This window comes from Sylvia atricapilla, chromosome 6, assembly GCF_009819655.1.
Source record: "Sylvia atricapilla isolate bSylAtr1 chromosome 6, bSylAtr1.pri, whole genome shotgun sequence".
Taxonomy (NCBI): domain Eukaryota; kingdom Metazoa; phylum Chordata; class Aves; order Passeriformes; family Sylviidae; genus Sylvia; species Sylvia atricapilla.
The window spans coordinates 26,661,840-26,687,672 of NC_089145.1; the positions used below are offsets into that span (position 1 = coordinate 26,661,840).

Sequence of the window (25,833 nt, forward strand, 5' to 3'; positions counted from 1 at the left end):
TGTTCTCAAAGCAAAATGCAGGTCTAAGATATTATTTAAGGGAAAAACCTGAAGTCCCAGAAAATGCTTATTTATCAGTATTGATCCCTCGCATTTGGAAACTTGGTATTACATGCTGTACCTGGAAGTTTATGGGACCTTTTTTCATGTGACTCTGAGACTTGGCTTGAGTGACTTAGAAAAACATTCAGTTTCCCAAATTATTAAACCCTAAAGCATAACAGTCAATCTACTGTCATTTAATACAATCGCTTTTTTCTTTCTTCTTGCAATCCGGTTTCTGATTGGATTAAGAAAGGAAAGTTTTATGCTCAGGAAATTTATATTGCCAAACCTTCATCTTTGATAGAATGACCCCATTATCTACAAAATTAAAGCACTTATTAGTCAAAGAGGGACACTTTCAGAGAATAAAGAGAACCCCTTCCACTTACAATGTAAAATATGTAATTTTTTGTCATCAGCTGTGCTAGGTGTGTGTCTATTCAATGCACAGTAATTCGAAGAAAAGTCAAAGGTACTGATAGTAGCTGAGCCTTGTGTTACAAAGTCAGTGGCATTAGTTTGGATCTCCTGCATTAGAGAACAGTTTAATTATCTCCAATCTTTTGGAGGAACGTACCAAAAACTGACAGTCAACACACTTGTGTCTGTCTTAGTGTGTGTCACAGAGAGGTTATGGATTCAAGGGATTATCCATAGGCCATTGGTTTGATAATAACTAAGGAGTCAAAGAATACAAAAGGAAAAAGTCTTTATAATATGCACAGGCAGTTGGGAGAAATAGAATATGCTAAGACTTTTTTTCAAAAATAATTAGGCCTTTTTAAAAAGAAGAATTTGAAAACAAAAGGCTTTGCACTTTTAATATCTGAGTAAAAATTGCAGTGTAAACTAAAGTCCTAAATCATTACTTTTCGTTAATAAAATAAATCTGAAAATTCTCTCACTTTTGACGAGTAACTGGATTTTCTCCATGCCTTATTTTACTTCTTAGCAGTGGGACAAAATACATTCCTTAAAAATATATAGTCATCTGTCTGCTGATGCACTTACACTCAGACATACAGGTCTAATGTGATAAAATATGATATAATCTCAGGCTAATAAATAAGGTATTTTTCAATGTCCTGAAAATTCATTATTTAAGACAGATGTAAAAACCCACTATAAATTTTGACTTTTAAGCTAATAAAGGAGAGCCAAGAGATTTCTGAATCTGCTGTCTAAGTAGGAAAGAACTAGAACAGATTACTGATTGTCTCTTATAAATCTCCTGGTAGTGAAAAAGATTGTTATGCTTATTACTCACAAATCAAATTTCAAAACATGTTTCCAATTTCTAAAAAGGAAGAGTTTTACTACTTTAGTATTGTGAAACTCACTTTATGAAGGTTCGTGCAACAGGGAGAAGAAATGTCTTCTGTCACTTGGTCATCACTGTTTCTTAAGACAGGTCGTATCCTTCTTTGACATTTCCTAGACTCCTCCAATTTTTTTATCTTTTGGTGAAACAGGTTCATTTCCGATTGCTATTTTAAAAATGGGCTGTGTGGAAATGTTAAAATTCTCAAGCGTTCTTGAAGAAACAACCCAAACCCACATCTCAGTTTGTTCTACCAAATTTTATTTTGTTTTGAATTGAGTAATAAATCCTGATTTTCTTGTTAGGCGTGACCTGATACTGACTGCAGATTTTCAGTGTAGATTTACTTTGTGTTCCATGCTGACTTCAGTTTATGCTTCATATATTTTGATTCCCAAAAGAGTTTCAGAGGTTGTTTGCAGAGTGGCACATTCATTTAACCTCTAATACATTTGTATTTCAAAATAAATAAATAGTCAGTCTTCCTAGTCTTCAGTTTTCAATAGGATTATCTCAATGGTGATAATTTGACAGTTGTCTTAATGCCTTCTCATAACTTTTTCAAAAAGGCTTTTTTTTTTTTTTTTTTTTTTCCCCACTGTTAGGACAGTTGACCAGTGATAGATTGTAGAATATTTCACAGATCACCATGGGGTGTGGACCACATGCAGCAGGGCAAGTGCAGGGAAAAGACATGGCAAAGCCAGTTAGGGCTTTGTTGAAAGGCTCATTCTTGCTTGGGACAAAGTGAACAGTGCCAGTCACGCCGAGCAGCCATGCAGGGAGGACAGAGCCGTCTCAGCCAAATGGTGTGTTCTCTGCAGGAAACCATATCAAACTCATGTTCCTTGAAAAACCTCATCTTCCTGAAGTTTCATTTCAAATGTGAGACTTGGAGGAATCCCAGAAAGATCTTCTTTTCCCTGCCACCCCTGCCTTGTGATCAGCAAAATCTGTGATTCAGTCTATTGTATCATGAAATATGTCAGTACATATGCCCAGAATGATTAATTAGGACTTTCTGTATAAACTGCATCTCTTATTGCCGATGGTATTTGGACTAATGCCTCTGATATTAGAAAAAGCTTTGATTTCAATTACTCTCCTTCCTTGTTAAACAAGTAATAAATTGATTGCTGTGCTTCACTTCTCCATTTTTTCTGTAGTACACTAAAACAAAGAGGCTTCTCTGACTAAATTGAGGCTATATTCAATTAAATTAATTGTAATTTATCCTCACAAAAGGAGAGAAATTTACCAGAAATAACAAAAAACAAAACAGTACAAATCAGCTTTTTATAGAAGTTCAGTAAATAATTTTTTGAAATTCTGATGCATTACCATCCTAGGGTTGTATCACTGTTTCCAGAGTATCCAGTTTTGCTTGTATTACATGTCTTCTCTCAAGGCCTAACTTAAAAAGGTCTGATTTGAAACATATTTGTATTTAAGTGTTTGGGTAACCATGTGTATTTAATACAGAATAAATGTAGCAGCTTTAACTGAGACTGCACTTAAAACCTCTTCTTTCAGTGAGTCCAAGGTACCCCTGGAGAGAGGGCATGCCCAATAATTTGCAGTTAGCTTAAATTGCAATGGATGTTCTAAAATTGCAAGGAGATTTACAAACACTAGTAAGAACATCCCATAATCTTCTACAAATGGATAGCATTATTCCTACTTTATCTATAGAAAATTGAACCATGAAAATGCTAAATGAGTTGCACAACATTGTACAAAAGTTTTAACAACAGAGCAAGAAGTAAAATGCTGTTGTTCTAAAATAACCAGTGTCCGGATGGCATTGATTAGTGTTGCTATCCTGAGAGCTTGCCACCTGTGAAGATTTCATTTTATTACACTTAGCTTAGTTACTAACTCTCAAAGATCCATTGTGAACTTTCAGAAAGGAGTATAGCACTTACTGAGGAAAGAATCAAGATACTTCTCTAGGCTTCATTTATCCCTGCTGTAAGAGGTTCTACTGTGTGAAGTATGGGTTTCTACATTGATTTGGAATCCTCCAGTTGCTTCTAGTACAATGAGCCGTGCAAAATTCCTGAATTTTTTCAATGTTGATACTCTGAAATGGGCCCAGTATTGCCTTGGTTCCCTTACTTCAAGATAATTCATCCTGTAATTCCTTAGTCCTTTATACTGCTTGACTCCAGTCCTCCCTCAATCTTCAGAACTAGCTCTTGCCATCTTGAATTTAGATCCGATTCTTTCCTCCTGCCCCTTATATTCACGTTCCCAGTTATTGATTTTATTGAGCTACTCACACAGGAGGAACTTTCTCCTTTGAACTTCAGTGTCCTGTCCTAGAGATGTCCTGCAAGTTTTACATGCTAACCAGGTAGGGAAAAGATCCTAGCGGTACTTCTGCTGAGGGGAAGTTTAGTGTTCACTGGAGAATTCACATGAGAATAACTATCCCTGGACCCTGTGCCCTTTTAACCTCTCTGCAGGGCTTCTACTTGCCTGGTAGCCCAATTTGCTGCTCACAAGCAAATGTGCATGTGCTGAATCCCTTAACCATCAGCTTGAACTATGCTTGTAATTATTATTCCTTACCTTAATACTTAGTACTCCTCACCCTAAACATTCCTTGGTGAGTTTCACACAGCCCTGCAGATCCCTCTCAAATATTCCAAACTCTCCTGTTTCCCTTTTTCTCTGTAGTGTTGGCTGTGAAGTGCAGGTTGACCCTCTCCAAAGCTCTGCTTCAGTTTCTTGACAGCCTCCAATAGTGACTGGAGTGTTTCTCTCTCTCTTTTTTTATCCCTTGTCTATTACATTTGTATCCCTGTGTTTTGTTCGTGTCTTTCTCATATGCTTTGAATGGGAAAGTTTCTTGAGCTGATAATCCTTGTGAAGCAGGTGCTCTAACATGCCACGCACCCTTACAAATACAAACAGAGGTAGTCAAATTTTGCCAAATAGGAATGTTATTGATTCTTCAGCTGGAAATTAGCATCTTGTCTTAGTTTGAGTTGAAATATGATCTGAAAAGTGAAGTCTCAGGAGAGGATTTCCAATCTGCTATCTGGGCAGTTTAGGTAAAGTGGTGATCTATGATTTTTTTTCTATTGATGTTTGTATCAGTTTAGTACATTTATCTGTTCACTGGAGAAGCAAATGACCTGGCAATGGATGAGATATCACATCACTGAAACACTATGCATCTCTCTGTATATACTAACCAGATTTCTATGTCAGCAGCAAAACCATTAATGCTTGTAACACCTCTTTTGCAAGGCTAAAGTGTGCACAGGGGTTGGCAGCCTGCCTACTGGAACCTTTTGATCCACAATGCACTTCCTGGAAAACTTTACTATGTGTCCTTTCAGCTGGTCTAGGGCAGGGCTTTGATGTCCTGGAATGTGATTGCAATGTGGGTCACCTGTGGACCAAAAAAAAAAAAAAAAAAGGAAAAGTAGAAGGCATAACCGGTCAGATCTTGCTGACAAGGATTTGGTGGTAACAGATCCTGGCTCTGTAATACAATGAGGAGAAAAAGACACATCACTGCATGTTTGGTATGAAGAGAAGATGAAGCATGTAGCCTCTGGTGGTGTCACTTATTGACCAGATGGGTCAGATAGAAATATTGCTTGGGTGAAATCTGTGTGCAGATTAGACTTTGCTTCTGATATATAAGTTTTATGCAGAATTTACAGAATTGCATCCAAGAGCCTTGGTCATGACTTTCTGACACATTTATAATGAGAACTGCAAACACTCAGGATAGGAAAGATCCTCAAGAATTCACACAGTCTGAATATAAAATAAGAGAGAGCAGGCAAGGAAGCACTTAAACACTACTGCCTCCTGTCAGCACTATGCTTGGTATACCAGTATCTTAAGGAAGATCTAACAAGTGAATGCTGAGCACCCAACATTGATGCTGATCAAACAGAAAGACAAATGTGTGAAGATCCTTGTTCCCACAGAGTTATTAAAGAGCAAGACCTGCAGGTGATAAAGAGTGTTTACAGGGAAGCATATTGTTCATGGACTGTTTTATTTCTCTTGACCTTTTCAGGTCTTCCAGGACCTTGGCACTTCTGTGTTGTCTGGTGCATTTAGAGGATACAACATCTGCCTCTTTGCATATGGACAGACAGGTTCAGGAAAAACTTACACAATGATGGGAACACCTGTGAGTTGCACCATTCATTTTTAACTTAGGGTTAAGGGCAGGATGTCTAGCAGAAACATTGCTTTATTTTTAAACAGTGGTTGTGGTGCTTGTTGAGCAGAATGTTTATACATGTTTTATTTGGTTTTAAAATGAATAAAATGTGACCATTTACATTTAGGTAAAAAATAGAGTATCAGGTAAAAATATCAGAAAGTATGGTGGAGTTTGAATATTTATTATTAGATAATCTTCTTACTACTTAAGAATCTTATAATGAAGTTAGAGGACAAAAAAAACAAAAACAAAAAACCTGAATACCCTGTAATAGTTCTGGATTTTAGAAACTATAGCCCAAGATAATACAAAGTATTCATTTCTATGTGATATTTTGGCAATCTGACCTATGCTGAGATTAAGTTACTTTCACAAATAAAACTGGATACAATTCACAGTAATAGTTGTAACAGGCTTGATTATACTTGGAATATTGGGCTGTGGAAAGTAATACTTCACTTTGGTTTTGACATGCATTTAAATGGAATTTACAGAAGCTGTTACATTTTAATATTGTCTACCAGGCATCACCTAAAGTGTATTTTCATATTGCTAAACAGATTGATGGGAGTCAATTGATAATTGATTATTTCCTGTGTTTTGTTGCAACAGAAGGCAAATTGATTTTTATCCATGAATATTCTTAGCTGTTGCTGGAACATACAGCTAAAAAGAAAAAAAAAATAATAGTTTGCATAAGTGGACCAATATTTTCTACACCTGTGAGATTCAATTTATAAGGTGAAATAAAGGCAAAATGTGTTTAAACCCCAAAGATAAGAGGCCTGTTCTAACATAGCTTGTTCTTTTGACAAGAGTTTGGATTTTTTAAATTTTATTTTCTTAATAGACATCAACAATAGGATTTAGTTACATTATTACCACATTCTCTATTAATTTTATATGAAATCGAGTTTTATGCTATAAAAGCCTGAAGAATTGTTAACATTTGGGTTAATAGGTGTCAAAATAGGATATTTGTATTACCTTATTTTGAAAATATCTTAGCAATTCAGAATGGCCACCACTTGAAATTATCATTATTTTCATGGAAATTTCTGGATGTTGTGTTTCTAAGAGATTTCTTGCTTTAAAATAATTTCTTTCTCCAATGCAATTTGAGCTCATCTTTAATAATATATATTCACTGTGAAACACTGTTCCAGTGTTTGGTATAAACATGGTTTTGTCCATGGTGATCCACTTGATGAACCTGGATTTTCTTCTTTTAACACAGATTCAAGTATTCCTTCTGAAAAAAGCCTTTCATCCTATTCAGCCAGCAGAATCCACCTGAGCCCTGGTGTCTTCCCCAGGGTGTGTTGGCACTGCAGTCACTAGAGTGTGAGCAATCATATCATAGGGAGGGTTCATCACACAAAACTATTTCAGGGCTGTGTAGACTGGGTAAAATTTAAATCACCAATCTGGGTATTGTTAGCAGCCTCATATCCTACTCTCTCTGAGAGACAGAGTTTATAAATCTAGAGTATAAAGCTGTTCCAAGGCTCCTCTGTGATGCCATAGCATGAAGAAATAAAAGTAGAATAAGGAAAACCTAAAAATATTCATGAGCAGTCAACCTAGTTTCAGTGTTGGCCTGGCTTCATCTAGTCTGCAACACCTCTGACACAGACATGTGTCGTATCATTACATCAAACAGCTTTTGGATTTAACCCAAGCCTCTAAATTTCTCATCAATGCTGTGTACATTGCCCTAAAATTACTTTAGGTATAAATAGCCATGGCTGTTTGTCTTGTAATCCACCATACAGTCATTACTACACTATGATTCTGTCCTTTTCTTATAACTTGGCTTTTGTTTAAGAATAGGTTTTGCATGAGTGTTAGAAAATGTATTATTTAATTTTTTTGTGTTTGTTATTTGAAGGCATCCATTGGGCTGACACCTCGTATATGTGAGGTATTATTTTTTTTCTTCACTTGCATTTGTTTAAGCAGTTAGATTTTCTTAATGTATTTTATATTTACATAAACTTCTTCTTTGTGAAGGGCCTCTTTTCAAGGAAGAATGACTACTCAGACCAGATGGCATCGTGCAGAGTAAAGGTCAGGTAAGTGTGTCACTGTTTTGGACAAGAATATGAAAGCTTTTAACAACATACTTCTGTGGTTGAACAAAGTCAAGCCTAGTTTATTTTTTTCTGTTTTCTTAGAAGATAGTTTTTGAACAAGGGGGGAAACACAGAGGAATGATGAGAAAGTATTGGATTTAATTTTCCATCTAAGTGTAGTTCTTTGGAGTCAGTCTGTTCACTTCTGTGTAAAAAGCTGAAATAGGAATGCAGTGAAGAATTACTTGCCTTGTTTAACTCCTAAATTGAGCCATAATCCTACATTCTGGTCTTAATCATTATTCCCTTGGACCTAATAAAGCATTGTGTTTGGAAATCTGGAGATTTGAGCAGACTAGTGCAAAAAATCTGTGTAAGAGTAAGTTACATTGTCTAAATATACAGTTACTTCTTTTGTTTTGTTTTTTAGTTGAGTGAATTTAACTTTCCTTTTTTTTTTTTTTCTTTTTAGTTTTCTTGAAATCTATAACGAGCGTGTCCGAGACCTGTTAAAACAGTCAGACCGAAAGAAACCTTACACACTTCGAGTTCGAGAGCACCCTGAAACAGGGCCTTATGTACAAGGTGAGAGTGGGATTCTCAATTTGCATCAGAACTGCAAGGGAGTGCAGGTCAGATGTGTCTGTGTCTTTGCATGTATTCCTGCAGCGATCATAATTGCCTCTGCTCTTCAAGGGTTACTTCTCTTAAATGTTTTTCTTGTTGTATGGCCACCTGTAGTACACTGAAAGCTTTGACTCTGTTGTCCTACTGGCTGGATATCCTGCACTGTCTGCCTTTTCCAGCCATAGGTCATGTGGGAGCCATATTATTTTTCTTTCTTTTATTTTAAAGAAATATTAAATGAATCAAGAAATCTACTAACATTAGCTCTAAATGGGTACTCCAGAACAGCTTAAGGTCCCTTCATGCCTGTTTCATACCTTGACAGCAGAATATACACTGAAAAAACCCAAAAAGTAGATGAATTCAACTGTTTGATGTTGCAGGGCAGGCCATGAGAAGGAATGAAAATCTCACTCAAGTGAAAACCTAATAAGCTTCATTTTCAGTTGTCAGCTTTTTCAGTTGTCTTTCTTACTTTAGTTCTTACCTTCTCTTTCATTGTTTTTTCTACTTCTGGTTTATTTTCAGTTTTGATTGTCGCTTTCACCTCAAGGTCTCATACAGCTTTAAATTGCAGTCTGGCCTTTGGTATTTCGTAAATTGATTGGCTTCTGGTGTAAAGTTTGCCAGCTACATTGCCATGTATCTGACCAACAGCTGAAAAATATCATATCTCAAAATCAGTGCACCAGCGTAAAATCATACAAAGTAGATTTATGGTGGAGATCAGAAAGAAGAGTGTTTTCCAAACTGGAGCTTTGTTTAGAAAGTAAATGCGTACATTTCCTTCTCTTCATGCCTTACATCCAGTGGACAGAATTCCAGAGCAGCCTCTGGTATCACTGACTGCAACTGCTTGGCTGGCCACCAAGTGAGTAGGAATACCCAAGGGGGTGTGCACTTAGTACACAAAATGCATATCACATAGAATTTTATGGATCCTGTCACATCAGAGCAAATACTGGTTTGTCCTGACTTCTAAGTAGAGTCCTTGTCTCTGTTTAGTGAATTTCTCTTGCTCTCCCTGGTTGACTTTTCTCCCTGTTTTTCTTTGTTATGGCATTACCCATCACATGGTTATCCCTCCTCCAGAGATTAAAAAGGAAGATGTGACAACAGACAGAGTGACTTGACTGTGTGATTGGATGGAGCCTGATGGAATGGAGCCCAGCTCTGACTCCTTAGACACCTGCTGTATTGGTCGTAGTACATCTAACAACCATTGCTGTTACCAATTCCTCCTCCCAAAATATGAAATTAGCACTTGGAAAATGTTGAACTTTCATGGTCCTGTACACAATGCCTATCAGACATTCTGATTGTTTCAGCTGTGCTTTCCCAGCTCATCAGCATCCTGTTTAAGGAGACTTGGAAAATTATATAGATGGTCTCAATGGTATGGCAAACATAATTTTTTGAAAAGCAGATTCATAGACATTTGGCTTTTATTTAGGGCTCTCCAAGATTTTCTTTCCACTTGCTTGTTATTGGAGAACTTCATTGTTGATGGAGTTCAGATACTAATTATTTTCTCTTAGCAGCTGTGCATTCATCATGCAAGAAAGGGTCTTTAAACTGCTTCCTTCCTTGGCAATTTCTTTTCTCAGGCCTTATATCTCCACTGATTCCTTGGCTGCATATAATGGACTTTCTCTGTTTCAAAAGAGAATAAAGTTATAGCTTCTGCCAATGGGCTGGCTTGCCTTTTGTCACTGTTTTGTCTTCATCTGGAACCTTCCAGGCCAATTCTGCCACTTCTTTTTCAATTCTATTGTGGCTTTTTTTGTTGTTGTGGAGTTCATTGATGGGGGGGAGGGTTGTTTGTTTATTTGTTTCTATTGTGGTTTTGGGAGGTTTTTATTTAGCCTTTTTGAATAAGGATTTTATACTTGGATGCAGCTGAAATTTTTGATTGGAAAAATTTTATGCTAGAGCCCTGAAATATGCCAATAAAGTTCCTAGTTGATTAGATTTTGTAAATTAAGAGGAAAAGATAATGGCAAAAGATTACCCAAAGTAATGTCTGCCATTTCTGGCCACATTTGTAAATTCAGTTTGAATAATTTATTTTAGATTATTCATTCCTTCTGTATATTATGACAGCCTCAAAATAAAATTGTGTTAGTGCCTGTAAGAAAAACTTTATTTTCAGTAGTAAGTGTGATTCATGTTTTTTTAAAATAACTGATCACATGCATGAGAAATAAAATATTTTCTCTTCTGAGGACACCATGAGGTACAATTAGATGCTGTTGTGAGACCATGTGAACTGAAGTAACTTCAGGCTGATGAGTCAGTGACTTAGGGCAAGAGATGACAGTTCTTTTTTTTAGACATGTGTATACAAATATATATTAATAAATTTGCCTATGCAGTTTATGCACTTGACAACTGTGACAGATTGCTTTGCTTGAGACAGCCCTAGTGTCTGTTGAGGAGAGGGACTAATGAAGTGTGATGGAACTGCATTCATTAGCTCACACCAAAAAATAAGCACCAGTGACTTGAATGCAAGTTTGAAGTATAGGCAGCTTGATTTCAACAAGATCATATTCAAGAAAGCCTCTTATGGAGAGGTTCACAACACTGGTACAAAATGCCCTTCTCAACTGCACTAATGTATTGCTGCAATCAAAGATTGCTGAGCTCTGTGATGAGGGTTTTCTATGAGCTGAAGTAGTCTTTGGCAGTTTTATGTGCAGTCTCTTTGTGCAGGATCAGAGTGCAAGAATAATATTTCCAATAGCTAGACAGCTAAGATCAAAATTATCAGCAAGTTTACTGGGAGAGCTTGCTTTGTGTTTCATTTCCAGGCAATTTACTGTATGGGAGAAATGAAATTGGTGCACATCAGCAAAGCTCAGAAATTTTTCATTGTTTTACATAGATCAAGCAAGTTAAGGACTAGCTGCTGTATTTGCATCCTACTTCTTGCAAGGAATCAGCAACTTTAAGGTTTGCTGACTCCTATGGGGAGCTTTTCAGTGTATGTTAGTTCTAGTTGTGTGTTTGGTGTCAATGACATCTGGAGTACAGTTAGCTGTGGATGAAGAATAGAGAGAGGGGAAAATTAGAAAACATAATCCCTTTAAAGACACTTAGATGCTCTGGGCAATGCATTTTCCATTTGAAAGTCCAGTCAGAAAGTCCCAGCTCTGAACACTAAGTATTTTAAATGATTTCCAACCCATCGTTTTTTTCGCGTAAAGGCTGAGAGATTGTAGCCTTTAAAATGCTGAAAGTGTTTCAGTGCTTTGGATTGGAATCGTTTCAAACTTCCCCCTCACAGATGGTTGCACTGTTAAGGAATCAGCCTCTCTTAAATCAGGAAATGATGCAATCTATTTTATTACTCTGAGACAGATTTCTAGGGGAGATCCTTTCTTAGTCCAAGGCAGATTTCTAGATGAGCAAGTGGTTTTGATCTTTCTATGGGACTTGAAAATGACCTTTCTTTTTCTGGCAGCCAACAGAACATTATATCATTTCTTTTCAAGCAGTATATAAATATTTCATTAGCATTATTAAAAAGCTAATTATTTTAAACTCTCTGCTAGATTCACAATTCCAGTGCTTAGGGAAATGTAGGCAGGTAAGAATTTCTTCTATGCTTCCTTTTTATAATGGTATTTTTATTCAGTTAAATAAGACCCTGAAAAGGGGTCTGGGAAAACAATGTATGATAGTTTCCATATTCTGAGCTTTGAAGATCCCAGTGCGGCTGGACAAATAATGGGCCTCTTTCTCAAATGGAAAATGTGATGACTTCTGGAATTAATGTGCTGTAAAGAGACACTAGAGAGCAGAAGAAATAGTTTTATTTGAAAATCATTCTATAATTTGTGTGTGTGCAAGTATTCACACACACACGGTTAGGTGCTTTTTTTAAAGTGTGGGTGATCCAAAAAGCTTTTTTTTTTTTTCTTTATATGTATCAGTTATTAAAGGTCTAAAGTAAAATCCCTTCTTTGCTTTAGGTTTTGCTTTCATTTAGAGTTAAGCAAGCTGTTATCATGAAAGGATAGACTAACAATATCAGCAGTACCTATTTCAGTCTTGTTGTATTTCATATTAATCTTGACTTACATTCTAGCAGTAGACAAATTATTTGATCCAAATAAATAATTTTTTTTCAGTGCTTCCCCTTCACCCACGCTTTTGTGGTCTGTAGTAAAACAATCCAAACCTAAATCTGTGGAGGGAGAGGAAGTTGCTCTGGATTTCCAACTGTGAGATAAAACATTCTGCGCAGGCGTGTTTTGTTGGCTCTGACATGGCAAAGACTTGCTTCACAACTCAGGTGTTTTTTAAGGAGTCACTGCAGTACAAATGAGAAATAGTCCTCAGTGACAAGGCATATTAAACTGGATTTATGGGAAGTACAAGCCTATTGAGGATGATTTCCTGCTTGTGCTGGAATTTGCATTTTGCCAGGAGCTGGCAGTGCCTCAGCACAGCAGCACACCGCCCTCCACTGGGGCCCTCTGGGTCATGATCACCCCTCCAGCACAGCAGGCTCTGAATGTGGGAATCCTTTCATTTCTTTAGGGGGCTTTCCCCTCCTTAAAAATAGAATCAGTTGTAAAAAAACAAAGAAGTAAAACCAACCAAAAACAAACTGAAAGGAGAAGACAAGAAAAGGCCAGATGATTAATACCATTATTTGGGGAGATCTTTCAAAAAGCCATCTGAGGAGAGAAGTGCATGAAGATTCCCAAGTGCAGAGTAAAGCCTGTTTAACTCTGTGGTAGTTATTCACAGGGGTTAGTTCCTAGTTCAGTTTGTTGTGTGAGCAGAGCCATCGTCCAGAGGCAATGGCCAAAATCTCTTTTGTAGGATCTGTACTCAAGTTGAACCAGTGACATAGATGGAAATTTATTATGGACTTAGGGTTTTGCTGTTTTTTAAGTACTATTGTTGTCCAGATGGAAAAGTTCTGATCTTTGAAGGTATGAGGTGTTTTTTATACTAATGTCACTGCATAGGAAGGATGAACTAGAATTTTTTACTTAATTTTTAAAAGTGAAATAGTTGTGGGTTTTAATAAAATTTACTGTAATCGAGAGACTACATGTATAATAGACTGTCATCTCAGCACAACATCCTTATTTTCATGATGTTGGGTAAATTGTTGGATAAACTGAATGAAACTTCTTGAGAAAGCAAATATTTAAACTCTTCTTGAATCTTCGGCAGGTTTGACCCAGCATTTAGTTACAGACTACAAGCAAGTTGTAAAACTTCTGGAAGAAGGAATAGCTAAAAGGTATTTTCCACAACAAACCAGCTCCATCTGTATTTAACTCTTCTTTCCCTGCTTGCTGATTTCATTGATGTTTATTTTACTGGCTGGGTTGCCAGTGCTTTGTGATGACAGGATGTCAGAGTTGGTGATCCTGCACATGACACACACGAGATGTTGCCTATCATCATATTGTCCAGACCAAGAGCTACAAGCACTCATGAAGTTGTTTCTTCAAAATTGATCCCATACTGACTTACCCAGAAGATTCCACCATCTGTCTGTGATAAAAAATGCAATCCAAGAAAACATTTTGCTGTAAACAGACAATCTGTTTTTCCCCTTCGCTTGGTCATGATACTTTAGACTGGATAGCTTTCAACTCACTTTGTAGTGTAATTCAGTGATTTAAAACTGCTGAAAATACAATGTATACTTATTTATTTTCTAGAAGTACTTGGTTTACAATTATTTGGTTTTACTTCTGTAATTTCCTAGTCCAAATTGTGTGTTTGCTGTCAGTGAACTGTGGGATTTGGAACACTGGTTAGGCCAATGATTTTGGCTCTTGTTGCTTGAGACACTTTGACAAGAAGTCTTGAATATCTTTCTTTACAGGTGCCATTAGAGTAATGGAAAAGAGTTACATTTGAAAGGATCCTCCAAATTCTAATCACAGTTCCAAAACTGGTATGAAGTCTCATCATAAGAGTAGTGAAGGTTTTAGAATAACAGTGAAGGCTGGCAAGTAAATAAAAACTAAACTGGATTATCACAAAAAAACCCCATAGAATACACATCAGGATTAAGTTTTGCTGTTTCTGCTTGTAGCAATTAATAGATGGAGCTTTATCATAAAAAGAGACTTTCGGTACAACAAAATTCCAGGTGAATGCATGGGTTACATGGGTTGTGAGTGATTGAGATGTGAACTTCCTCTGTGACTACCTTATATGTGTTGTTGAAGTGAGGAGCACTGACACTTCCTCCTCCAAATCTTGGAGCACTGTCTTTTTCTCTTTTACTTTATAAACTTCGATGCTGTGCCCTTACATTCTCTGCCCACTGTGGGGCTGTTTTCTGTATTCTGCCCTTTACCTAATTGTTTGTCTTCCTCCTCCAATTTCAGAAGACTAGTTCATGTTCTCCTTCTACCTCAGCTTTGGCTTGCTTGTAATCTGAATGTCCTCAGCTGCCTGTAGCTTTTGGCAGTGGCCACTCACATGACTGTGGAGGAGGTTAGGAAGCAGAGAACAGCAGGGAGGAGCGTCCTGGCTTTGCCCTCATGCCCTGAGCACTCAGCAGCAGACACACAGCTGCAGGTCTCTGCTGTCTAGTGCAACTGGTCTCTGCAGTGCTCTGACAGCTGGGCTTGTAACAAAAGCATGGTAGCACAGTCCTTTTCTGCACTACTAAAATTACCTGCTGTTGTTGAGGGCAGGCTTGGTAAAACTGATGATAAAGGCTGCACATATAGCTGATACTCAAAGCAAGCTCAAGGGAGAAAAACCTGTGTCCTTGCTTTTGCCCTGGACAAAATCCTGCTTTCTTTGGGGTTTTCTAATTAAAACAACAATAAAGAAAGTAGAATTTCTAAAAGTTTGCATTACAGAGGCAATGGGAGGGTGCTACCTCCTTCAGTGAGCAGTTTCTGCTTACCAGAGTGCACTGGGTCAGAGCACGAGAGCTGCTTGACCCATCTGTCCATGGCAGAGTCAAGCAAGCACCACACAGGGAATTCCAGCATTCATTTAGCACTCACATGTGTGGACTGGTTAGTCCCACTGGACTGCCCTAAGAGTGTAAAAGAGCTGTATCAGGGTAAAGGAACCCCAGAAGTGGTGTGTGAAGGATTTTGAACCCTTTGGAAATGCCGAGGGATAAAAATGGGGACAAATGGAGAGGAGGTGCTGGGCTTGTACTCTCTGTATTGAGGATGACCTGTTTGATGCTGTTGCTGGCTGTACTTCTCTGCTGTGTTCCATGCTTATGCCACACCTTATACCTGTGCTGTAAGGCTGCTTTAAGATATCTCCTCAGAGTGCTGCTGGTGGAAAAAAACACCTCTAATTGATCCTTAGTTTCCACCCTTCTATGTTCTCTGCCAAATGCTCTGGGATCAGATCCAAGAATGCAGCCTGCCGTATTCTCCAAGTTTCACATTTTTTCATTTATCTGCTGTATTTGTTAATTTTGATTTCCCTGAATACAGGGAAGTAACTCTTTGTAATTGAATGGTTTGTTCTTCTTTCTAGAATCACAGCAGCTACACATATTCACAATGCCAGCAGCAGATCCCATGCTATCTTCACCATCCACTACACTCAGGTTAGCTAAAAATAAGCCAACTTCCTCTACACTTATAAAAGCATTGTTCACTGTGTTGTGCATTGTTTACTTGGCACGATTTTGTGCTGTTTGTAGTAATAGTGGAAGCTGTTACTTATTTCCTTTGTATCACGCTGCAGATGTGTTCAGTGTTTATTGAAGCATTCTGCTCCTTTGTGTAAGGTTAGTCAGAAGTGATGCCAAAACCTCACTTTTAAAAGGAATGTTTTCAGTTCTAATCAGCCCTTTGAAATGCAATAACCCCTCTCGGATGCTGTGAAAATTACGTGTGAATATGTTTGAGGTTATGTTTTATCACTTTGTTCAGGATTCATAATCACAGTACAGCATTAATTTACACCAAAATTTTGTATCTGCCCAGCTTTTTAGATGTGCTCATCTCTTTAGCATTTGGCATCCAGTACTCTCCCTGAAACAATGCAGCCTTTTTCTGGAGGAATTACATCCTTCCCTGGCAGGGAAGTCATTCAGTGATCCAATAGACCTTTTCTGTCTCACACTTCTAACATCCTGCAATCACAGAACATTTTGGGATATTTTTCCTTAGTTTCACAGAAGACCTTTGGAATACATTAGTAGAAAATAACTCTGCAAGGTCTACAAGAAAGCTTTTCACAGTCTCTAGGCAGTAAAGGGTTTTTTGAGAGGAAATTGGCATAAGAGGGTAGTTTCTCTGTGGGGTGAGAAAGCTGTTGAGTTAGTGGTTTGAACACAGTCAGAGGGTCAAGGTTACAAACAAAGGCAGTGAGACAGTCATTTGTACAACTCAGCTTCAAACAAAAGAGTGCATCAATTTTATTTTCATTAATTAATTAAGGGGAATAATCTTTCCTTATTGATGTTTTTGACTTCAGGCTATATTGGAGAACAATCTTCCCTCTGAAATTGCAAGCAAGATCAACTTAGTGGACCTTGCAGGCAGGTAATAAAATACTAAAGAGCAAAAAGAAATTTTTTTCTGAAGATGCTGGCAGCACTGCCTTAAAAGATGAAGTTTAATATTTTAAAATTTCGTTGAACTAACAGTGAGCATGACTTTCTTTTAACGTAACAGGGAATATTAAGCTAACATTGTCTTTGTCTTTAGTTCTTCTGTACTGGGTATTGGTTTTCATTGAGTCAGGGAACTCTTGGGTCCTCAGAACCAATTCTGTGCTGTTGCATACATTTCTCAAGAATTTTAGAACAGTTATAGAAAAGGACTTTTGTTTTCTCGAGAACATAAATCACCATGCACGTATGGTCAGAGAGAGTGGCATTGAGGGAATATACAGACTTTTGTACTGAGCCAGTCTACCCTTGAGGAGTTGTGAAATGTATGCTGTTTTTTAAATTCAGAACCACTATGATTACGTTGCCCAGTTCAAACTTGAGTCTATGTTTTGGTGGGTCTTCAACAGTAACTTGCACTAACAGCCTTCACTCCTGGTTGTTTGGACTTTCTGAAATAGAGGGCAATATAAAATATTTCAAGTATATGGGGTTTTTAATTGCAAAGCTCATAATTTCTGTTTTCTTGTACTGCTTGAAAATACATAATGGTTTCTTATTGACTGTATGTTAATAATTAGGCATTTTTGTTTATTTTGCATTGTCTTTTTCATGCCTGCCTGCTACAGTGAAAGAGCTGATCCCAGTTACTGTAAAGATAGAATTACCGAAGGTGCCAATATTAACAAGTCATTAGTTACACTTGGAATTGTCATATCCACTTTAGGTAAGCACATTAGTTCTTTATACTGAAGGGTAGTGATGAAAACATACGATTTGCTCACTGTGTGTTGAGTGTAAATGGTTTTTTGTATTTACATCAAAAAACTCGACTGAGCAGCTGTGTGGTGTCTTCATATACTGTAATTACATCTAAGAAAATTAAATAGCCATGACAGAAAAAAATGACCCCTTTCCTGAGCTCTGTGGTATTTCTCCCTCAGCACAAAATTCCCAGATGTTCAGCAGCTGCCAGAGCATTAACAGCATCACAAGTGAAGGGGAGAGCAGCCATGTGGACAGCCCTCCCTCTGGCAGCAGCGGTGGGAGCAGGCGGCCAGCTTACATCCCCTACCGTGACTCCATCCTCACCTGGCTGCTCAAGGACAGCCTGGGGGGCAACTCCAAGACCATTATGATTGCCAGTGAGTTTGGTTTCATTAATTGTTTTATATTTTGCACTACATTGTGCCTTTAATATACACCTCTACTGCAGTGAGAAAACAGCTATGACACTTAGATTCTGTCCTTGTAAAGATTTTCATAAATACTTCATAGAATACTTAAGGAAATTCAAATGCATGCTGATTGTGCATGAAATTATGTTTAAGAGTCTTACCAAGGTCATAGCTTTTAGGTGATTCATTCAGTTATAAATACAGTCTGGAGAAGACATTCTCTGTGATCCTAATGAAATAACCCTAGGGTTATTTTTTTGCTTCATCTTTTAAAGAAGCAAGACTAAAAAAAGCCAACACTTTTTGAAAAGTGTTGGATTAAACTGAATGATTTTTAAAATTGTGTCTTTTTTTTCTATCTGTAGCAATCTCACCTGCCAGCTCCAGCTACAATGAGACCATGAGTACCTTGAGATATGCTGCAAATGCCAAAAATATCATTAACAAGCCCAGAGTAAATGAGGTGAGGCCTTGAGTTCTGCCTAAGGTAGCCTATGCAGTCACAATTTGTCTTTTTCTCAGTACACAAAATAATGAAGCCTTTAAATACATGGGAATAATTCTGGCCACAGAACCTGAGCTTCGTTCATTGCCTCTTCTAGGAATGAGCTCTGACTTTAGGACAGATTCATTTGTTTGATTATACATAGGTCCTTCACAGGCTGCACAAGTTCAAAAATGGCAGAGTATTAAGGATAGAGTCAGATGCTGCGCTGGGGGCCTGAATTCTATTGCTGCCTCTGCTATCCCATTCTTGTTCAATGCTAGATGTTCAGATGCTTAAGACAAATTTTCAGTGTGTGCTTTTTTTCTCATTTTCCACCCTTACGCTCAATCCACATTTATCAAATGTGAAAAATGTAAACTATCTCACTCAAAGACAGTGTAAAAATAGGTGTGAGGTTTTAGATACTATAGTTATAAGAACCAGCATTAAAAATAATTCATGGGAAAGTGCATAATTCTATCTGTCTTTACAGCAAAATTCAAGTAGCACATACTGATCCAGATCTGCAGTCACATATGCTAGAGATATAAAGCTACAGAATTTCTGCTCTGTAACTGAGCATTCCTGACCTGGAATTTTGCATGAGGCTCCCTTTACACATGATCATATAAATTAAGGACTGAGTCACAGTGCATCCATTTAAGGAATATACAGTGAATTTAGGTTTCAAAAACAGTTGTGATTCCAGCCATTTCCTAATATTTAATCCACTGACTTTACAGCATTAGTAGTATTCTTTTGTGATTTGGCATGAGTCTATCAAGATTTTATTTTGCAGAATAGAATCTTAGAGTTGTACTTCACTATTTTCTTTCCTATCAATTCTCGGTTAAATTTGGGCAGAAGGAAACCTTTCTAATCCTAGGTTTTCCAAATTTCATTTTCATTTTAATTACCAGTGCCTATAAGTAGCTTTCAGACATCAATAGTAGCAGCAATTGTGTGCTTGGGTTTTGCCAGCAGCAGTTCTCAGCTCTGTGATAGGCTAAAGTCACATAAACACTCCTGGGTAAGCCACTTGTCACACACAGCCTCTCAGGCTCCCAACTTATGTTTCCATCTCTCTCTTGCACAGCCCATGCTAGACTCAACCCCAGCCCTTCGTTCTTCCCCTCACTGCAAATTGACCTGGCAGCCCAGAGAAAGCTGATTCTTGACTCAAGAGTTTGTCTGAAATGTCTGTAAATCTGTTTTCCAGAAACTGTCAGTGCCGAAACGCTTACTCTGAAAGCAAGATAAATGCCTCCACACCAAGCAGACAGGAAATTCTTTATGTATCAGCTGCAAGGACTTTTAATACCATCCTGGATGACATCCTGATTTTGTCTCCTCTAATCGGATTTTATACACTGGCATTAAGCAACAGCGTCTTTCTGATGTAGTGTAACTATTTTGAAAGTAAATCCTTAGAAGCAGTGATGTATCCATCTAGTCATGATAGGAACAAATGTTATGGCAGGTCTGTGTTCAGAAGAGAGAAGGAAAAAAGTTTATAGTAAAAGAGAATCTATCAAAGGTGAGAACCACCTGTCCCTAGGCAGTACGTCTCAAGGGCCTGGCAGAGTGAAGCAAGGAGTACTGCTGAGAGATTGCCTATTCTGCTCTCTTCCTGGCTGTTGGAATATTTCCACACTGATTTCTTTAGCTAGAGTTTTTTTTAAGACCAATTTTTCCAACAGTCTGTGTTTCAATGTTTCAGGATGCAAATGTGAAACTGATCAGAGAACTGAGAGAAGAAATTGATAGGTTGAAAACTATGCTGATGAGCTTTGAACTGGTATGTAGCAACATTTCCCTACTGAAGCTTTTGTGTTACTTTAGGTAGCTTACTTTCATCTCATCTGTTTATCTTTCCATGTTTATTGTAACTGGAGACAAATTAAACTGTTCTCTGGATGATTTTGTAATTTTTATAAGGTTAACTGCTTTTCTGTCATTTTTCCTCTTTCTGTCACTCTACTGATGAACCTGAAGTGTAAGTAGTCATGTAATGATTCAAGTGGATTTCTTTGCCTGTCTTTCATAGAGTTGGATGATTTAACTGCCCAGAAGTACCATGAAATAGAAATATTTTATTTTTAAGGATATGGAAGTTTCAAGAGATGAATTGACGTTTCATCTCTTGACATTGCATCAAGCAGACGTTGATGCTGTCTTCCTCTAAAATAGATGTGAACGTCTGTGAGCCCTCACAATACAGCTGACATTCCTGGTGTTTTTCTCTGTTGGAATAATAATAGTGTCTTGGTTTTCCAAGCCATGGAGAGAATGTTTTGCTGAGAGAGACAGGAACTATACTTCAGAATTTGTTTACATAACTCTCAGTTACTGCTTTTTCACCAGTTCTTTATTCCAAAAAATTGCATGCAATAGCTAGAGAGATGTAGGCTAGATGTTAAAAGGCAGCATGTGTATTCTGTCTTTCCTTCTCTTGACTTCATCACCTTGAAATGCTGGAGAGTGAAAGAATATGTCTGCCAGTTGTGAATAAGAAAGCTAACTTGTAGATCTTGGTGGCTGTTGTTTGTACAGAGAAATTCCAGTCCCTCTTGGAGTGATGACAGAGATGGCAACCTGACTGAGCTGGTGCTTCAGAATGAAATTAAGGTGTGTATGATTTACTTGATGCTGTAACTATCTCCTGCCCCACTAAGCCAGGGGGATAGCACTGCTGTAGTTGTAAAACTACAGTGAAAACTCTTTTGTCTTAATCCTTTCCTTTTTCCTCTGCAAATGCAGGAAACTGCTGTCCTTAATTCAATGTTGAGTGTACTCTACCAGCTTGTGACAAAAGTCTCATGTCCTTAATGGGACACAGTCCATTGTGCATCACTAAGCCTGCACAATCTACCTCTTGTTTAAAGCTGTCTCAATATATCACAGCAATTCATTATACACAGTCTCTCCCTTCTAACATAAACTCCAGTTTATTCAAATGAAATTTCTGTACACTTACCAAAATTACTGAGAAGGTTTGATCACTGCTAACCTAGAAAGGTTTTGCAGACTTTAAATTTTGCCTGAAAACAGGCAAAATAATTTGTTAGCATGATCCAAAAGAAAAATTAATCTGCTTAGTAAGTGAAAGATTTCTCTCTCATATTCTTTAAGATTGAGCAATTGACCAAAGACTGGACAAGTAAGTGGACAGACAGGAAAGCCATCATGGAAGAATACAGTGTGGACATCAACAAAGAAAAAGCTGGAGTAACAATAGATTCTAATTTACCTCATCTAATGGCCATGGATGATGATATCCTTAGCACAGGAGTGGTGCTGTACCATCTCAGGGTGAGATATGGTCACTTGTCTTATTTTACCCTTTAATTTGAAAATATTTGTTTTCTTTGGAAATGGAGGGTGGTTAGGGTGACATTGACACCATAGTTATAAAAACATGAAGGTCACAGATCACAAGACATAATGGGGGGGGAGGGAAGCAGAAAATAATTGGAAAGTGAGAAGGAGAAGAATTCATATAATTTGGCCTCTTATGAATGAATGAGCATGCAAAGTCTTTGATATTGTATTACAAGCAAATCAAAATATTAAAATTAGTCCACAAAGCATGAGGGCAGTTATGAGTTAGTATATGTGGAAACTTAAATGATGATGCTTAAAGTATTCCAGACACACTGGTCCAAATTTTATCATGCATTTGTATACATAAGACTGGGATATTTGAATATGTATAGATAAAAGTAAGGTTTAAGAAACAAATGCTCCCTTTGACAATTATTTCAATACGTTGTTTTTAACCCTATGAGAGATCTGCCACGTAGATACCAGGTATGTAGCATGAAGGTTAATTACTTGCTTCAGTGCTATTTTTTAGGGTCATGTAGAACTCCTGGCCTCATAGACACTGTCTTTTTGTGTAGCTGCTAATTTAAGGCAAGGTTTCCACCAAGAAACTTATAACATTGTATGTATATTACTGCACATTATGGCGTATGATGTGCTTGGCTGGGTCAGACAGTTTTAGGGGTTTTCTGCTTTTTGGCGCAGCAAGTGCTAAGCCAGTCTTGAACGTTTTTTAATGTTGTTTAAACAAATAGAAATTACTAAAATATTAATGCTGCTTAATGTGAAAGGAATGTTGGATGGGCACTTCTACAGAGGTGCACTCATTGCCAAGATATATGTTAAATATGGTTGAGAATCATGTATCTGTCTACTAATAAAAAAAATCTTTATCTAGATTTTGTGGGAATTGACAGTTTAAGGACACAGGATTTTTTTATTCCCCTTAAAAATGACAACAAATAGTTAAAAGAGAAATCCTGCTGTTCATCTGTTATGTTGAAGGAGAAACTTAACTAATTTTTCCTCATGCCAACACAAAGTAATTGTACCAGGTATTTATTAGGGACCAGTATTTATGTCCAGTGCTAATCAACATGCAACTTCAACTACTCAACCCTGCATTAACAATAAATATTTATGGAAAGCAACTGCTACTACTTAAATGTTTTTTCTGTTATGTGCCATTGGGGAAAGAGAAAATACTTTCCCATACTAATTTTGACAACACCTAATTTAAATATATTCATTTTAATGGCATAACCTGGTTTGAAGGGTCACCTTCTGAAGTCATTCATGACTCTGTCACTCTAACATCTTTGTCCCTTCTTTCTTTGCTTCTAGATGCTGCCTTTTCTTTTCTTTGTGCTTTACATCTTTTAGTCTCTGGTGTCTGTTACCTTCATCTGAACAGCAAGAAGGTAAAACATTAGTGGTTCCTTACAAATTAGGGTTTCACCATACAACAGCTCTTTACATTGTACTTCTAGAGAGAGTTCACAGCAGCAGTTTTCAGATCATGCAAAATAAATTTTGTGTTACTCTTTTACTCCCCTGATATTTCATAGCATTAATTGCACTAATCAATGCTGTGGCTATGTTTAATTTTCTGGCTTTCATTAATAAAAGATGTATGTTTTCCTGTGATTTAGCTGATCTTTTTTGTATTGCTTAAAAATATGCAATTTGTTTACTGTTTCAGTAAAAGGGGCACTTCATAACCTTTTTGAAAGTTGGAGTACTTCCAGAACTGAAGGGGCAAAACAGTCTTATTCTTTATGGTTCTGTAATGTACCTAAGGAATTCTACCTCTAGTCAGGAGACAGGGCCAGAAGAGGTAACAATATAAAAACACTTCAAGAGATGTGAAGATGAGTTGTGGTGTGCTCAGGTCAGGTTGTGCAGTTGTTTCATCTGAAACATCTTTCTCTTTTTCAGGTAGAATACTTAATATTAAATTAGGAAAGAGTATAAACATTACAATTATTAGCTCAATAATAGCATTTTCAAAACGTGATCAGCATGGTCCTGGGATATGGTTATTTTTGTTTTGTTGAGTTGGTTTGCTTGTATCATATCTGTACCCTTGGTCTCACCTGCAATTTTTAGTTGGATTTGAATTTACCCAAAATTGCTCCACTGACTAGGATGCTGTTGTGAATTTCCTGAGCCAATACTACTGTAATACATTTTCCTAAATTAAATTGTATTACTATAGAGTTAGTTCAGCAACCTGGAAAAAGTTTCGTTAGCACTTACAATAACTATTTCATTGCCAAAGAAGAAGATAATTGATAGCAAAGAAGATAATTGATAAGGAGAACTTCTAGGAGTTAGTTTACTTCTGTCTGTATAAAATACATGTTGCTAATTCACTTGAGTGACACAAGTCAAAGGCCATATGGGCCATACATTTTCTAGAAGTTCCAGCCAACCCAGGTGGATATTTCACAGTTGAGTCTGCTGAACATTAAACTGAGATGTAACTTGGTAGTTGCTTCAAAGCAGAGGCACAGTCCAGCCTTCAGCCTCTCCAGCAAACAAAGTCTCAGCAGGGCTCATGCCTGAGGGATTTGTTAGTTGGTTCAGACAGCTGAGCTCTGTGAGGAGCTTTGTGATAACTATTCCATTTCTGTCCAGTGCACAAACCCGCTGTGATTTATCCATAGTTACTCAGAACTGGGGCAACTTGAAATAGTGCACAGCTTCTGTTTTCCCAGTCTTCAGGCTTCAAATTATTACTTCTTGCTTGATCTTCAAATCCAGGCTTTACAATATGCTTGGAGTAGAGAGGATATGGCATCTGTTCTAATTTGAATACAAAATCATATTGTTTACTGCCTATAATTAATTCTAATATAACTGGAAGGCTTGCCACTAAAGTAATTTTAGAGTGCATTTACCAATCACTTTACCATAACCAATTAAAGTGTCTCTTTAGAACTGGGAAATTATCTTGCTTTATCTTCCTAAGAAAAAACATAGAACTGGTAATGGAAAATAATAGACAAATGGTAAATTAATTACCTTTTGGGGGGGAGTTTTTTTCTTATGGTATTATGTAAATTACTCTTTTTTATTGGTATTTGAAGACAACCATAAAAATACTGTCTCAATTCCATCACTGACCTATAATATGGTTCAAGTCTTCTTGTTCTGGAGACCTTTGTTCCTAGGCAGTTTTTTCTTTGAAGTTACTGAATCTTCAGGTTTGGGTACTTGCCCCAGGAAGACTTTTCATAGATGTCATTTAAGCTTCAGAAAAAAGTTCTTCTTTAGATTGAAGAGTTCATAATCTATGGCAACGTACTCTTACACATTAGGAATTCTGTTACTTTTAAATTTGAAATGCTTGGTTAATTGAATCATCATTTTGCAGCTTCTTTCTTTCTGCATGGATATTTACTTAAACAATATCTCATTTCTGCAAGCACCAAGTCTCACTGTAAAAGTTCAAATCATCAGGGTGTATGTTCATATTCAAAATAATGAGCACAGTCCAACATCATCCACTGAGGCTTACTTCATCTACTGGAGTCGTAGAAGCTGACACAGCTGCAGGATGAAGAGTAATTGCAATGCTAAGGTGGACAGTGGGCTGAAATATTACAAGTACACAGCGTTTACTTCAAACAATTCAGTCCTTCAGAGGCAATTTAAGTGTTTGCTAAAATGATGTACCAAAGCTTTTTTTTTAGTAGTAAATATAGCCTTTCTTCTGTAAGCAAGTTTTATATTACTTCTTTTCTTGTTTTAGGAAGGAACAACCAAAATTGGAAGAAGTGACTCAGATCAAGATCAAGACATTGGTAAGAGAATATTACAACTTATTTTGTTGTATGCTCAGGTCAAACAAAGGGGTTTACATTTGTCATGTGTAATAGCTAGGTAGTGTTCCTATTTGTCAGCTTCAAGAAGGTAAATAGAAGAGATTCGTTATTAATGTTTGCTAAAATATATTATTTTCTTTGTTTGTTTAAGAGGCCAAAAAGTCAGT

General features: G+C 37.2%; 1 protein-coding gene across 1 annotated transcript in view; it reads left to right on the plus strand.

Annotated features, from left to right (window-relative positions):
• STARD9 (StAR related lipid transfer domain containing 9) overlaps positions 1 to 25,833 on the plus strand; it is a 95,465-nt gene that overhangs the window by 34,156 nt on the left and 35,476 nt on the right. The window contains exons 4-17 of the mRNA XM_066321264.1: positions 5,412 to 5,528; positions 7,456 to 7,488; positions 7,578 to 7,639; positions 8,112 to 8,224; positions 13,463 to 13,532; positions 15,764 to 15,836; positions 16,712 to 16,779; positions 17,477 to 17,574; positions 17,792 to 17,992; positions 18,391 to 18,488; positions 20,233 to 20,310; positions 21,066 to 21,140; positions 21,645 to 21,824; positions 25,594 to 25,645. Of these exons, the coding sequence (XP_066177361.1) occupies positions 5,412 to 5,528; positions 7,456 to 7,488; positions 7,578 to 7,639; positions 8,112 to 8,224; positions 13,463 to 13,532; positions 15,764 to 15,836; positions 16,712 to 16,779; positions 17,477 to 17,574; positions 17,792 to 17,992; positions 18,391 to 18,488; positions 20,233 to 20,310; positions 21,066 to 21,140; positions 21,645 to 21,824; positions 25,594 to 25,645 (1,318 nt within the window). The remainder of the gene's footprint in view (positions 1 to 5,411; positions 5,529 to 7,455; positions 7,489 to 7,577; positions 7,640 to 8,111; positions 8,225 to 13,462; positions 13,533 to 15,763; positions 15,837 to 16,711; positions 16,780 to 17,476; positions 17,575 to 17,791; positions 17,993 to 18,390; positions 18,489 to 20,232; positions 20,311 to 21,065; positions 21,141 to 21,644; positions 21,825 to 25,593; positions 25,646 to 25,833) is intronic.